Here is a 15255-nt window from a genome sequence, read left to right on the forward strand (position 1 = left end):
AGAATTAGTAAAGCATCTGCCACCACACTAAATTATTCCTGTTTTAAGTGTATAGTGGACATTTATGTATAGTAGAATTGGATTCAGTTACAACTGACACAAAAAATTGTCAGATCCTCTAAGACTGTAATATATGCATCATGTAAAAACATGTACAATCTCTGAAGTTTATAACTGAATGAAAGGTAAAATTGTGATATCTATTTCAGTATACCTTATAAAGTCATTAGTCTTCATACTTAAAAGCAGAAACCATTTAACAAGTGAATGCTGTAGTTATATTATGAAATACAGGGCATCTTAACATTCTCATCATTTCCTTGTAGAATTGACCTTTTCAGAGACAGGACAGTAATTGGTCCTCCAAAGTTAAAACACATGTTGATTTCTTCAAAATTTCCAGTTGTGATGATGAATTTGCTAGACTTTCAACCTTAAATAGATGGAATATCACAGTGCAGCTGCTATTATTATTCCTCCAGCATTGGAATTAATGGATTTTTTTAATTCTAATTTTTGATTCCTGGCAATCATTTTTTCTATTTAATGTAAATTTTGCACACACCCACTTTTTTTTTTATCATATATTCTTTCTTTGCTTATGCTACTGTATTACCATTCCCCTCTTCTACCTAATTCTACAGTTTACATATATGATAGTGAGTTATCTATCTTACAATTCAAAAAGATTTAATCAGATTCTATTTTTCTTAACTTTATCCTATAAGAATTATAGAATCCTTAAAATTCATACTAACTGCTTAAGCATTATAGGTCACTAAATGAAAGAAACAGCAAAATACCCCAGATTCCAATTGCTCAAGGATCTTAAGCATGAGTCATTTTGAAACATAAAATATTTCAAAATATGTAATAATAACCTGGAAAAATATGGAAATCCTATATTTACATTGAAATCCTATCTTCAGTAATTCCTTTGAGATGAGTGATGCTGTACTACTAAAATTATTTTTTATTTCTACCTTGAAACATGTTTTTTTCTTCTTCATTACAGATTTTTGTTCATTCTTCTGGGACCCCTGGGAAAGGGTCAACAGTACCATGAGATTGGCAGATCAATTGCAACCCTAATGACAGATGAGGTATTTATTCAAGTTCATTGGGAACATTTCCCCCTACTAGGTACACCTAACTTTTGGAGTTCTGTATTCATGACAGTTTACTGTGAATCAGATTTCTCGGTATTGAATCCCCTTTAAATGCTTCTATTATAAAATTTCCCTTGGAAAAATTTGTTCAAAAAGGGTAATAAATTCACACACATGAACATTTTAAAACCCTATACTTTAAAGAAAATCTGTTGTTTAGTGAATTTAGAGTGTATTTATTAATATTCCCTTAAGTGAACTGAGTAGCATTTGTGTTGCCAAAGTAAGCACCATTGTTAATATCATTGAGGGTCTTGTTTGGGGCAAAATAGTTTTAAGCTCTCAAAAAATAAAAGAGGCAGTTTATCTGGATAGTATACATGACACCAAAAGCTGTAAGACATCTATCAACTCTCTTTGTAATTGCCTAAATGGAGATGTTTTTAACCTTGGAGCCTTTTAACCATTAGAATAGCTGAAGATAGATTTCAAGGAGGCCTGTGATCTCTGACTCAACACACAATTTTTTCTGTGTACAAACACTGTATGTAGGTTTTTGAACTGGAAAAAACTTTCATCAGCTTCTCAAAGAACTATGTCTAAAAAATGTAAGATCATAAAAATAAACATAAAATATCATATCATATAACTGGTTTCTTGAATTCTACTATGCCTTGCAAAAATCTATTTTTATTGTAAAAGAAGAGCAGATGCAAAAATCACAGAAGTGACATAAATTCAAAATTCAGTAGTAAATACCAAATGAGATTATACATTTCTGAAATCTCATCTAAATAATAATTTATTGAAATATTTCAAATATCTATGAATTAGTATTGTATATAACTTTTAATTAGTATTTAATAATTTATTGAAATATTTCAAATATCTATGAATTAGTATTGTATATAACTTTTCCTAGGTTTATGAAATCTGAAAATTCGAACTTATGTTTGGAGTTCAATATAAATTCTATCTGTTCAAATTATGTTTATTGATTTTATATGAGTTAGTTATTGATGTTTACACATAGGAAACCAAAAGTTAGAACAAAACCAATTTTTTCATCTGTTTTAGAAAGAACCAACTTAAAGAGAGTATTAGTTTCCTATATATACATGTATAGGACACGACTTAACAACTGCTGCTGCTGCTAAGTCGCTTCAGTCGTGTCTGACTCTGTGCGACCCCATAGACGGCAGCCCACCAGGTACCTCCATCCCTGGGATTCTCCAGGCAAGAATACGGGAGTGGGTTGCCATTTCCTTCTCCAACGCATGCATGCATGCTAAGTCACTTCAGTCGTGTATTAGTTTCCTATATATACACGTATAGGACACGACTTAACAACTAAACAACAACAAATGAGCCCTTGAATGAAGGCTCAAACATGAATCCTTTAGACTTGAAAGTTAGCTTGGAGCAATTTCCAACTCTATGAGGAGCGAAATAGAGAAGAGGAAGCTCAACCAGAAAGTTATTGCAAAAGATGAGAGCTGTTAATTATAATAGGATATGTTAATTATGAAGTACATTCATTGAATATTAAAAGAAAATCTAAATACTTTTAAAAGAGAATGAAAGGTTTTTATTGTTCAAAGCTCAGGGGGAGAAATTGTTCTGCCATCTAACTGCTTTGAAATACATTGAACAATTATATTCAAGAATAAAATTCAATGTTGATTCATACAATTTAAGAAAATGATGAAGTGAATTTCATTATTAATCTCTAAATTCCATGTGAGCAATTACCATTAATATTCATTTTTGTTCTTTGATTTTGTCAGGTGCTCAAATAATTATTTGTTGACTAAGCTGTTCTTTTCCTCTCTGTACTGGGGACTTCTTGTAGGTAGACTGTCTTTTCCTTTTGTATCTTCATATTTAGCATGGTGTCTGACCTTCAGTCAGGGTTCAATACATTTTTTTAATATGAATTAATGACTGAATGTTCTAGTCATCCTAGCAACACCTTATCTTGAATTAAGCTAGCCTCTTTTCTCCCTTCCTGTTGAGCATGACTGGAGATAAATCATATGATTTTGTTTATTGGCACTATTACCAATTTTTTAATCCCTTCATAGTCTTGAAAATTATTAAGCACTCCAAAGAGCTTTTGTTTATATTGATAGTATGCTGATATTTATAAGAGAACTTAAAAATGAGAATTTTTAAAACTATATTTGTGAATTTATTTTAAAATAATAATAAAGTAATTGTATATTAACATCAATATCATAGTTTTATAAGAACAAAAGCAAAAAAAGAGAAACTTTTCTTCTTCTTGTTCTGGACTTTTGTGTCAACAGTTTTCTCTCTCTGTCACTTAGCTAACTCAACACTGACTCCTTTGGTTCATTTAGCAAACAGGCCTAACATATAGTAGCTACTTAGAAAATACATATGAAATAAAAGGCCAGGATTTTCCCATCCTTAAAATTTCTTACTCCTTAACATAGCATGTCCCACTGAAGTGTTGGTTGAACCTGAATCTTAAGAGTTTTGAAAGAGTAATCTCTACTTGGTCCTGAACATAATAATTTCATTTATCTCAATGTATTACAGTGTAATTTTTGTCACTACCACTCTACTGAAATTGCTTTCTGTAAGGTCATCATTTACAAAATATACTATCTTATGTTCAGTATTCACGTCACTTAATCTCTTATTGGCATTTGACATTACTGAACATGTAGTTTTTTTCCCCTTGAAGAACAGCAGAAATTAGTTATGTGCTTGTTTTGACACTACACTAAATCTTGGAGATTTGCATTACTGTTTACTCTGAGGTCATAAATATATCCTTCTACATTATGTCCAATTAATTTAATAGTTTAACACTCATATTTAAGTTTTTAATACCTAGAATTGCTTTTTAAGTGGGATATGGATAAAGATCCTGTTTTACTTTTATATAGGTAATAACTTGGCTTAGTACTGTTTATTGATTAGTCCATCATTTATTCAAGCATTGTTTTATGCCATGGTATAAATATTGTTATAAACTTTTATCTCTAATTTTAAAGCAGGGAGGGGCTTCTCTCAGAAAGTTTGATTTACATATATATAAACAATGTTTGTCAAACCTGAATCATTAATTCTAGTTTAATGAGCTTCCTTCTATTCTCCTTTTCCTTCTTTTTCTCTTTCCACCAGAAATTTCAACATTCATCTAGCATTCTAAGAAAAGATAAACATCTGTGCAATCATAGAATAAAAGAGGCTATAATATTTTACACTAAAACTTCTTTAGTTAAGAACTTAGTATTCAAATCATTATAATCACATGTATGCTAACTGGGAAATGAAAACACAAAATACATTAAGATTTTAGACGCATTTTTTAAATCTATGAATGGTTATTTTCTCTCTATAGGTGTTTCATGATGTTGCTTACAAAGCAAAAGATCGTAATGACTTGGTGTCAGGAATTGACGAATTTCTGGATCAGGTGACTGTCCTTCCTCCCGGAGAGTGGGACCCAAGCATTCGAATAGAGCCTCCCAAAAATGTTCCTTCCCAGGTATGTATATATACAAATACTCTTAGGACTACCATCATTTTTTGCCTTTTAAATATATGTTCTAAGATAGTATAGCTGAAGATTCAAATGATTTAAATTGTAACTTCTGTGATGTGATTATAATAAGAAATATTTATCTGGTCTCTGTCTCTATTTCTGGCACAGAGCTCTTAAAATGCTTGGAATTTTCTAAGTGAGGAAAGCAACAAAGATGTCTTTGTTATGTTAATGAGGTTACTTTAGAAACTCTCTTAAGAATGGGGGCTAATTGCCAGGTGGAGCCTGACCAAGAGATTAGAGTTTGGAACTTTCAGTTCCACCCTCCTGCCTCCAGGGAGGGGAGAGGGGAGAGGGGCAGGAGTTCGAGTTCAGTCACCAATGGCCAGTGCTTTAATCAATCATGCCCATGTAATGAAGCCTCCATAAACCCCCAAAGGGGCTGGGTTCAGAGTTGGTGAACACGTGGAGATTGGAAAGAGTGGTGTGCCTAGAGAGGGCATGGAATTTTCTCTCCCTTTCTCCATGCCTTTTCCTATGCATCTCTTCAATCTGGCTGTTCCTGAGTAATCCTTTCCTATTCCTGAGTATATCCTTTAGTAATAAAACTGGTGATCAAGTAAGTAAAATGTTTCTCTAGGGATTTCCCTGGTGGCTCAGATGGTAAAGTGTCTGCCTACAGTGCGGGAGACCTGGGTTCGATCCCTGGGTCAGGAAGATCCTCTGGAGAAGGAAATGGCAAGCCACTCCCATACTCTTGCCTGGAAAATACCATGGATGGAGGAGCATAGTAGGCTACAGTCCATGGGGTCGCAAAGAGTCGGACACGACTGAGCGACTTCACTTCACTATGAGCCATTCTAGCAAATTAGTCCAACCTGAGAAGGGGTTCACAGGAGCTTCAGATATATCCCCAGTGGGTCTGGAGCACCAGCAATAATCTGAGCTTGTGACGGGCATCTGAAATGGGATGTGAGGGGTGGGTAGTCTTCCAAGGCTGAACTCTCGACCTATGGAATCTGATGCTACTTCCAGGTAGATGGTGTCAGAATTGAGTTAAATTTCCCACCACATTTGATTTGGTGTATGTTAGTCACTCAGTTGTGTCCAACTCTTTGCAACCCCATGCACTGTAGCTCACGGGCTCCTCTGTCCATGGGATTTCCCAGACAAGAATACTAGAGCCGGTTGCCATTTCCTTTTCCAGGGGATCTTCCGGACCCAAGGATTGAACCTAAGTCTCCTGCATTGCTTGCAGATTCTTTACTGTCTGAGCAACCAGGGTACCAGAACCTACTTAACCTCTAAGAAGGCAGGGACGTGAAATTCCCTGACACAAAATCTTCCTTCTTTGTATTCAACACAAATTTGGTCTATCAATGATACTCTACTAAACAACAGTACCACATGCCTGAAAAGATTTTAGACCCACCTTAAAGCATACTATTGGAGAAGGCAATGGCACCCCACTCCAGTACTCTTGCCTGGAGAATCCCATGGACAGTGGAGCCTGGTAGGCTACAGTCCAGGGGGTCACGAAGAGTCAGACACGACTGAGCGACTTCTCTTTCACTTTTCACTTTCATGCACTGGAGAAGGAAATGGCAACCCACTCCAGTGTTCTTGCCTGGAGAATCCCAGGGACGGGGGAGCCTGGTGGGCTGCCATCTATGGAGTCACACAGAGTCGGACACGACTGATGTGACTTAGCAGTAAAGCATACTATACTGGAGGAAAATTTAAATTTTAATGAGGATGAAAAATATGCTTAAGAAAAGCCCATTACGGACCAGCCATACTCAGATACATAGCTTTGAAGTTGGTGTTAGGAAAATTCAAAAGCATGGTTGTCATTTTGTATGGAAAACTCCCTATTACTGTTGTTAACCACATTTATGATTTCAAGAATTTTCTTCATAATTCTTATGTTTGTTATTACCTTTGTGTGGGCATGTGGTATGAAAATTGTAAAAATCCTCCATATAAAAATCTGATGTGTATTTTACTTGCATACAATGCAGATAGAAATAAAGACTATTGATACTGTTTGAGGTAATTTTCTTATGCAGGCACGACTTTGTTGAGGGTGGTGGCCAAATGTTTTTTAAGCCCACTGGTATTGCCATCTCTATTCCTAGTGCATCTGCCTCCTACAGCTCTCCCTGTTGTCATCTACTCATTCTTGCCTTTGGCTCTGGTTCCTGTGGAGTCCAGCTACGTTTGTAGTTGACTCTGCTGCCTTAGTTGAAGTAACAGATGGCCTAATTGACCCAGCTGTAAGCATAGATGTTTTCCTGGTTAGCCAGAGATGGGTAAATGACTGAGTAAAAGACTTAACCATGAGTCTTTTAAAAAGTCATCTCAAACCCACTATTAATTGAAGGAAACTATACTGATGGCTCATTTCTACATTTCTATCCTGAAGTTATTTCATAATTATTGAAGGTTATTTGCTCTCCTTTTCTCAGAGGAGATTCTATAGTCTGGGATTCTATAATCACAATCACATAATTTCATTTGATGTCCTACTAAAATTAGTAAATTGCTTAAAGAGTAATTTTAAGGGTTTAGATTATCTTACTTTGTACTTGTATACATCCTCACACTAACAGTATTAATAAAGACACTATAATGCTTCTTAAAGTAGTAAGAAAGAATCTCTTTAATTGATATTATTTGGAAAATTCAGTAAAAATATTAATATGCTGAATGTGAGAGTTTGAAAGACACTTGTTAATACCAATTTGTTTTTCAAACATTAAAACTAAAGTCAAGCATTTTTGGAAATACCTTGCCTTTGAGAAATGATGTTTCTGAGACAAGTGGAGACATGGGAGCTAAAATTAATTTTATGAGACTTTAAGACCAGGATTAATTATTGGATGTTGGAGTCTGGGTATTGAGAAGCAGTGGGCTCAGTATGCCAATGCAAGAGTGAAGTGAAGTGAAGTGAAAGTCTCTCAGTCATGTCCGACTCTTTGCGACCCCATGGACTGCATAGTCCATGGAATTCTCCAGGACAGAATACTGGAGTGGGTAGCCTTTCCTTTCTCCAGGGAATCTTCCCAACACAGGGATCAATCCCAGGTCTCCTGCATTGCAGGCAGATTCTCTACCAACTGAGCTATGAGGGAAGCTCTCAGTACAAGAGACTTGTGTTCAATCCCTGGGGTCAGGAAGGTTTCCTGGAGAAAGAAATGGTAACTTACTCTAGTATTTTTGTCTAGGAAATCTCATGGACAGAGGAACCTGGTGTGCTACAGTCCATGGGATTGCAAAAGAGTCAGACATGACTTAGAGACTAAACAGTGACAACAGTAGAAAGAACACTGAACTAAGAATCAAGGCACCTGGGTTCTGATATTATCTCTTTTTATTACCTTAAACAGATGCTGTAACCTCTCTGTATTGATGTTATATATCAGTGTGTCCAATAGAACTTTCTGCAATGATAGAAATGTTCTATATCTATGCTATCTATTAAGTCAAGCCACTATTGAGCACTAGAAATGTGCTTATGCAAGTGAGGAACTGATTTTTTAATTTTAATTAATTTAAATGTAAATAGCCAACTGTAGTTAGTGGCTATCATGTTAGACAACATAATTTTATATAATGAGTTTGAATTAGATATGTTCTGTGTTTCTTTACAACATTAGTATTTTTAAAATGTATGTTGGAATTGAATAATAGATACTATGAAAGTATGTTTTCTTTTATGAAGTGGAGCAAAATGAATCAAAATAAATTAAGTACTGAATTCATATTCATTCAAATATTTTCCTCTCTGGGATAATCTCCATGGTTTTTATTCTTCCAGAAGTGTGTAAATCACAGTATTTTTTAAAAAATATTTACTTTCAGTTAAGAGAATAATAACCAGCACCTCAAGGGATACCCCTGAAAATACTCATTAGAACTTTATGTCAGTCATTATAATCACTCCCCTAGGTATACCCTCAACTTCCTTGCTTTTCTCTCATGCCACTTACCTGCTTAGATTCCCCAAACCATGTGTATGTACCTGCCAGCATCTGCACCTGCCTTCTCTGCCTGTTCCTATATTACTATTGATGAATTATCCAAAGTCAGTTTTCTACCTGTGCAGTAGATCCCATCTCTTTATACCTACTCAAAGAGATTACCCCACCAATTCCCAATTCCCTGTTTATCCCCTATGTCGGCAGTTCTTTTGCTCCAAGCTACCATCATTTTTCTCCTGGATTACTGAAATAGCCCCCTAACCAGTCTCCTTGCTTCTACTCTCATTTCCTGGAATCTGATTTTGACACAGCAGCCAGAGTGTTAGATCATGCTCTCTTTGCCTTAAAATCCTGCAAAAGCTCCTCATTTCTCTGAGAATAAAAGCCAAATATTTAAAATGATCTACTAACCCCCCACAGTCTGGCTTCCTTTCGCCTCTAAGTCATCTCCCATGCCTTTCTTTCTTGCTCACTCCTCTCCTTGGCCTCCTGCCTACTTATTCTTCAATCTCTGCCGCACACTCCTGCGTTAAGACTATCCCACTCACTAGCAGTTCTTTGCCTGGATGTTCCCCCAGTTATTTTATGGCTAATTCTCTTGACTCCCTCAAGTTTTTCTCAAATGACACTCTCAGCCTGCCTGACCACTCTCCTTATCATTGCCATTTCTTCCTCCCCACACCTCACAGATCCCTTAAGTATGCTCTAAATTTTTGCTTTTTCATCATTTTTATTTCTTTATTTTTTTATTATTATAAATTCTGCATATGAAAAATAAGTTTAACATCATAACTGTCCCTAGAATCTGGCATGTACATAATGCTACATAAATATGGACTTCTTGGGGATCTTATTAAATCTAGCAAACCTCTCTCAATCCCCAAAAGGAAGAAACAGATCTGTTCAGTGTTTCCTTCCAGTAATTCATATTGAAGATACTAGAAGAAACTCGGAAACAAATTTTATTTATTTATTTTAATTTTTATTGAAATATAGTTGATTTACAGTGTGTTTGTTTTAGGTGTATAACAGTGATTCCGTTTTATACATATACATACAAATATACATATATATGTGTGTATATATATATATTGTTTTAAACATTATTTTCCATTATAGGTTGTTATAGATATTGAGTATAGTTCCCTGTGCTGTACAGTGGGCCCTTGTTAGTCAAGTCTGAACAACAAAAAAACTTTCCTGTATTTCCCTCAGAATATTCACCAGTACACAATTATTTTTTCTAAACCCTTTCTCCCTACTGTAAGAAGGCACTCCTTGAGGAAATAGGTACTTTAGAATGATGACTATCTTTCATGGTTTATCATTTGCCTAGTGTATAAGGCAAATAGCTTTTTCCCGTTGTAAAACAATGAATTAATTTATGCAGTAAGGGATAATTCCCCAGAAGAACAAATAATACCACTTGCCTTCTTAGACTTGTTAAGAAGTGTTTCCCCAGGTGATTATTGGGTATTAAGGGTATTAAAGGCCACTGTTAAAGCCCTTTACTAACATATGATACTTATTTACCTATAAAGGCAGTTCCTTCATCTGTTGACAGACATACTGTCTTTTATCTTTGAATTTAATTTCATTGTATCTATTTATATACCTGGGAAATTATAAAATATCAGTCAATGAACTTTCCTATATTTTTTGCATTTCAAAATATATTTTTTGTCATGTTTTAAATCTGTACCATTTTATCTAAGTATGCCATTGTAATAAGATCAGTTGATAATTCCCACTTGTTCAGTTTACACTAAGCATGAAGAACATGTTTATATGTTTACACAATTTTGGAATGGCAGTTAAGTAAAAAATTTAATTTCACCATTAATTTTTTTTTCCTTTTAAGCATTTTTGAACACATCTATATACTCTAAGATCACCAGTAGGAAGGATTTTCTGATTTTTTTAAACTCTCTATCACTGACAAAAGTGGGTGGAATAGATCTGAAGAGAAACAGCACTTACATAACCTCAGTATTTTGTCATTGGCTCAATTAAAAGCTTCCTTTTGCAGTAGTCTTTCTGATTGCTTTGTATCAGAAAGAAGCTTGAGTAGGAAGATATGAGCCAGAATCAGAGAGGGAAACATACTTTAAAAATAGCTAATGATAACAGTTAATGTTCATTGAACAGCTGAACTAGACCAGGCCTACACCACCATTAACACCTCCTTACCTCAACCTATCCTAATCCCAGTCTCCTCTCACCACTTCTTGTTTTAGATTTTTTCAGATCTCTATCTCAGAGTAGTAGTGAGAGTGTTAGTTGCTCAGTCATGTCCTATTCTTTGCGACCCCATGGATTGTAGCCCTCCAGGCTTCCCTATCCAAGGAATTCTCCAGGCAAGAATACTGGAGTGGGTAGCTATTCCCTTCTTCAGGGGATCTTCTGGACCCAAGGATTGACCCCAGGTCTCCTGCATTGCAGGCAAGTTCTTTACCCTCTCTGGGTAGGGAAGATCCCCTGGAGAAGGGAATGGCTACCCACTCCAGTTTTCTTGCCTGGAGAATTCCATGGACAGAGTAGCCTGGTGGGCTACAGTAGCCCATGGGATCACTCAGAGTCAGACATGACTGAGCGGCTAACACTGTCAGCTGTATCATCTCTATCTCTCCCTGACATTATAGGATTATTTTGTCTCCACTAACAGAATGCTTTTTCTTGCTAACTTTTGCATCTATAGCATCCCATAAAAATGAATAGCACAGACTAGGCACTCAATAAATATTCGTTGAAAGAAAGAATAAGTATCCCTCACCTCATTTCATTCTCTCAATGGAAAGTGAAAGTGAAGTCTCTCAGTCGTGTCTGACTCTTTGCCCCTCCTTGGACTGTAGCCCACCAGGCTCCTCTGTCCATGGGATTTTCCAGGCAAGAGTACTGGAGTGGGTTGCCATTTCCTTCTCCAGGGGATCTTCCCTAACCAGGAATCGAATCTGTGTCTCCCGCATTGGAGGCAGACCCTTTGCCGTCAGAGTTATCACCAGTAAAAGGAGGCGAGAACTGAGGCTTTAGGTGGCTAAATAACTTTCTAGAGGTTGTATAGCAAGTAAGTACAGAGCCTGGATTCTTAACTGCTCTGCATATTGCCTCAAGGGAAAAAAAAATTGTTTTTATTGTTTACAACTAGCACCTGAAATTAAAAAACAAAAACACTTCCCACAGGAGAAGAGGAAGATTCCTGCTGTACCAAATGGAACAGCAGCTCATGGGGAAGCTGAGCCCCATGGAGGACATAGTGGACCTGAGCTCCAGCGAACCGGAAGGTTAGTGAAAAGCCCTTGTATGGGACTTCAAAGACCAAATGGTATATCACTTTTGTGTTGGGAATTACTGTTTTGAGGACTAATTTGTTTTTATACTTTGAATACCTACTCTTTGGGGGTAAATATGCTAATAAATTTGATATCTCATCATTAATGATTGTCATTATTATTAAACCAGAACAGTGAATACACCATTCCATTTTATATACGTAGTCTTTCACATTGCTGTGCATAAAACACATTCACAGATTCTTAGAATAAATGAGAAAACTGTCAGTTGCCCCTTCCAAAAGAGCCTGTTGAAAACTTCAAGTTCAAAATGGAAGCGAAAATAAATACCAAGAATTCAGTCTTATAGACCCTGTTTCATTACATGCAAGTGGGATGTATATAATAATATTTTTTATTTTTATGATAGTAATCTGAAAGAGCTATATGATTTATTTTTCTAATCACACATCTTTGAGGAGATGAAAGCTTCAATTTATTTCTTAAAATGATTTTTAAGTTTTTTTTTGACAGCTTGTCTCTCTCCAAGAAATGTGTGAGCAGAAAATCAGAAACCTTTGGGTGGGTCTCTCTTCAGGGAATATGTGCACACAGCCTCCATTATAATCGAAGGCAATTGCAAAAACTTTGCAGACTTGGTGCTCCCCTCTCCTCAGGGCCATCTCCTGTACCGCTCTCACTGTGTCCTCTAAGCTGACTTTCCAGTTCTTGACAACTCTGTGCATTTTAATTCTCCTCTATTCTTTCCCTTTTTCTATGTTTTGTCTCTAAGGAAATGTCTTCCTCAGTCTGGTACTTAATTTGAGATGATTCAGACAATTTTTTCCCTTTCCCTTTACTGGAAACCTTGTAACTCCTTCTGTTTACTTCCAAATTTTCAAATGCTGTCTTTTTATTTTTGGTGTTATTTTTTTCCCTCTCTCTCAGGTGTAACGTGCCACATAGCTTAGATTTTTTTTTTCAAAGTTCACTTTTCCTTACTGCTTCCTAAATCCTCCCAGGTCACCAATATCCGGTATCTTCGCTTCTCCAGAGTTCTTCCACAGATTCTGTTGCTGACAGGACTTGAAGTATCCATTACTCATCTGCTCTCCTGGAGTTGCTGGTGCACATCTGGGCTGCTCTTGTACTGTTCTCTGCAATGACCTCCCACTTCTGGATTTAGATTTTTGCTGCTAAAAGCACGTTTATTACACTGTAATATAACAGCTATTTAGACTAATGTATGGCCTAATAAGTAATTAATTAGAAAACAGTAGTCTAATAGAAAGTGCTATCAAGCCTATAAATATTAACTACAAAGTGATCGTTCATAACCACTTCACATTCTTTTGGGGATTAGGTGGGATGTAAAAAATAAGTACATGAATAAATAGACTAGTAGATTAAATCTGTTCTGAATTATGACTTTGAGAATTTAACACATCATTCAGAAATGATCCCCCAAATAAAAATTCTGCATGTATTTTACTAAACACAAGTAGGAGAACCTAAACTAAGATGATCTTTGTGTATGTGTGTGAATTTTCATAGGTTCTGTACAAACTTCTCTGAATTTTAAATGTCCCTTTTTTTTTCAATTGAAATTTCATCCTTTTCAACCTCTCCTAGTCCACATCCCTCTGGTGGATGTGGAAAACGTAATGATTCGATTACTCAAATAATAATAAGATAGCTATTAATATGTTACTATTGTGTCTATATCAGGGCAATTAAAAATAATAGAATTTCAGTTATTCCGAAGAGGTACGTTTTTCAAGGCAGATAGGAATTTGCTTCTCAAGAGAACAGTCATTTTTGAAGTGATTCTTAGATTGCCACATTATATTCCTATTAAGAAAACGAAGAACAAACCTTTAATATTTTTCCATAACCCTGGTGTATTTAGCATACTTGCAGTATGTTGAACATAACAGTTTTTTTTAACCTCCATGTAGGAACTTAATCATAGCCTTATTCATTTTAATATGACATCTCTATTCCATAGAGCACAAAGAGCTTTTAGTAGTCAAATGTTAAATCTGCATATTGTTAGTAAATGTTCAAAGAATGAGAATACCTGTTTAATGCTCTCATTCCTAATAGATTAAAAAATTTCATCCTCAGATTTTAGACATTTCACAATTTAATGCTTCTCCCACTCCCCTCCTCCTACCAAAACATCATCCTTTACATGTTTTTAATGTGTTTTTTGATATTTTTAGAATACACGCATTTACCCCAAGTAAGGTCATTATTGTCTTGTTAATTATAGATATTTGAATATGTTTAGCAACAGTGGACCAAAAGTACATTTATCTAGGTTGCTTATTATAAGGCCCCTGTGTTAGTTTTCCAAAGATGAAAACGATAATGGAACTTACCTCTCTCTACTAAGCATTACTGTCGTCCATAAGGCCATTTAAGTGCCTGTATTAAATATTATTTGGCAAGCGATTTTTTTGACAGAGTGGATAGTTGGAGCCATGGTTATATACACCTTTTCTCTCTAGGTTGATATTCACTATCGGGCTATATAAAAATCAGTTTACCTTCCCTCCTTCACTTTCTGCTACACTAAATGGAATGAAAACAATTCCAATATTGCCAATAACTGAGGATAAGAGGCCTGATTTTAGGACTAGGTTTTTGTAAAATGGAACAGAGATTAGAGTAATCCTTAAATCTCACTGTTTGAATTTTGATTATTGAACAGCTGAGAACCTAGTTTGAGAGAACCTAGGGTTTTTGAGGTTGTTGGCATGATTTTTCGCTAGGAATTGAAGTGCCTTAGTGGTACAAAGCTATTCCTGTAGATCATGATGTAGAACCTAGCAGGTTAATACGGGTCTCATCTCTGCTGATGGAAAACTTATACTATGACCCGGCGACAAAGCAAATGAGTATTTTGACATATGTGTTTTTTATCTTTGTATGTCACTATTGTGTTTTCCCCCCTGTCTTAGGCTTTTTGGGGGACTTATTTTAGATATCAAAAGAAAAGCTCCATACTTCTGGAGTGACTTCACAGATGCTCTCAGCCTGCAGTGTTTAGCGTCTTTTCTGTTTCTCTACTGCGCATGTATGTCTCCTGTCATCACATTTGGAGGACTGCTGGGAGAAGCAACTGAGGGTCGAATAGTACGTATTATTCTTTTCTCTGAACTTTGAATTTGAATCCGCGTTTAAGATTCATAGTTAGATGAGTGTGTGTTTCATTTTGAATTCCTTTATGAGGAGAGATTTGATGTATGGTCTAGCAGATAAACTTCATATGAATTTCTTGACTAGTGGAACTGGGAATCAGGGAGTGGACTATCTCAGAATAGATAATTCTTACGTTGCACAAGGTTCTGATCTCATCCCTGGCCCCC

The 15255-nt window shown here is 35.9% G+C and overlaps 1 protein-coding gene across 4 annotated transcripts in view; it reads left to right on the forward strand.

Annotated features, from left to right (window-relative positions):
- The window catches only part of SLC4A10 (solute carrier family 4 member 10), a 343004-nt gene that overhangs the window by 228037 nt on the left and 99712 nt on the right, over nt 1-15255 (forward strand). For all 4 annotated transcript variants that reach the window (XM_086369819.1, XM_086369812.1, XM_086369792.1 and 1 more), the window contains 4 exons: nt 1016-1103; nt 4486-4632; nt 11793-11893; nt 14848-15022. In XM_086369819.1, coding sequence (XP_086225945.1) covers nt 1016-1103; nt 4486-4632; nt 11793-11893; nt 14848-15022 — 511 coding nt within the window. The remainder of the gene's footprint in view (nt 1-1015; nt 1104-4485; nt 4633-11792; nt 11894-14847; nt 15023-15255) is intronic.

Source organism: Bos grunniens, chromosome 2, assembly GCF_055505025.1.
Source record: "Bos grunniens cultivar Pamir isolate PY7600 chromosome 2, Bosgru_T2T1.0, whole genome shotgun sequence".
Taxonomy (NCBI): Eukaryota; Metazoa; Chordata; class Mammalia; order Artiodactyla; family Bovidae; genus Bos; species Bos grunniens.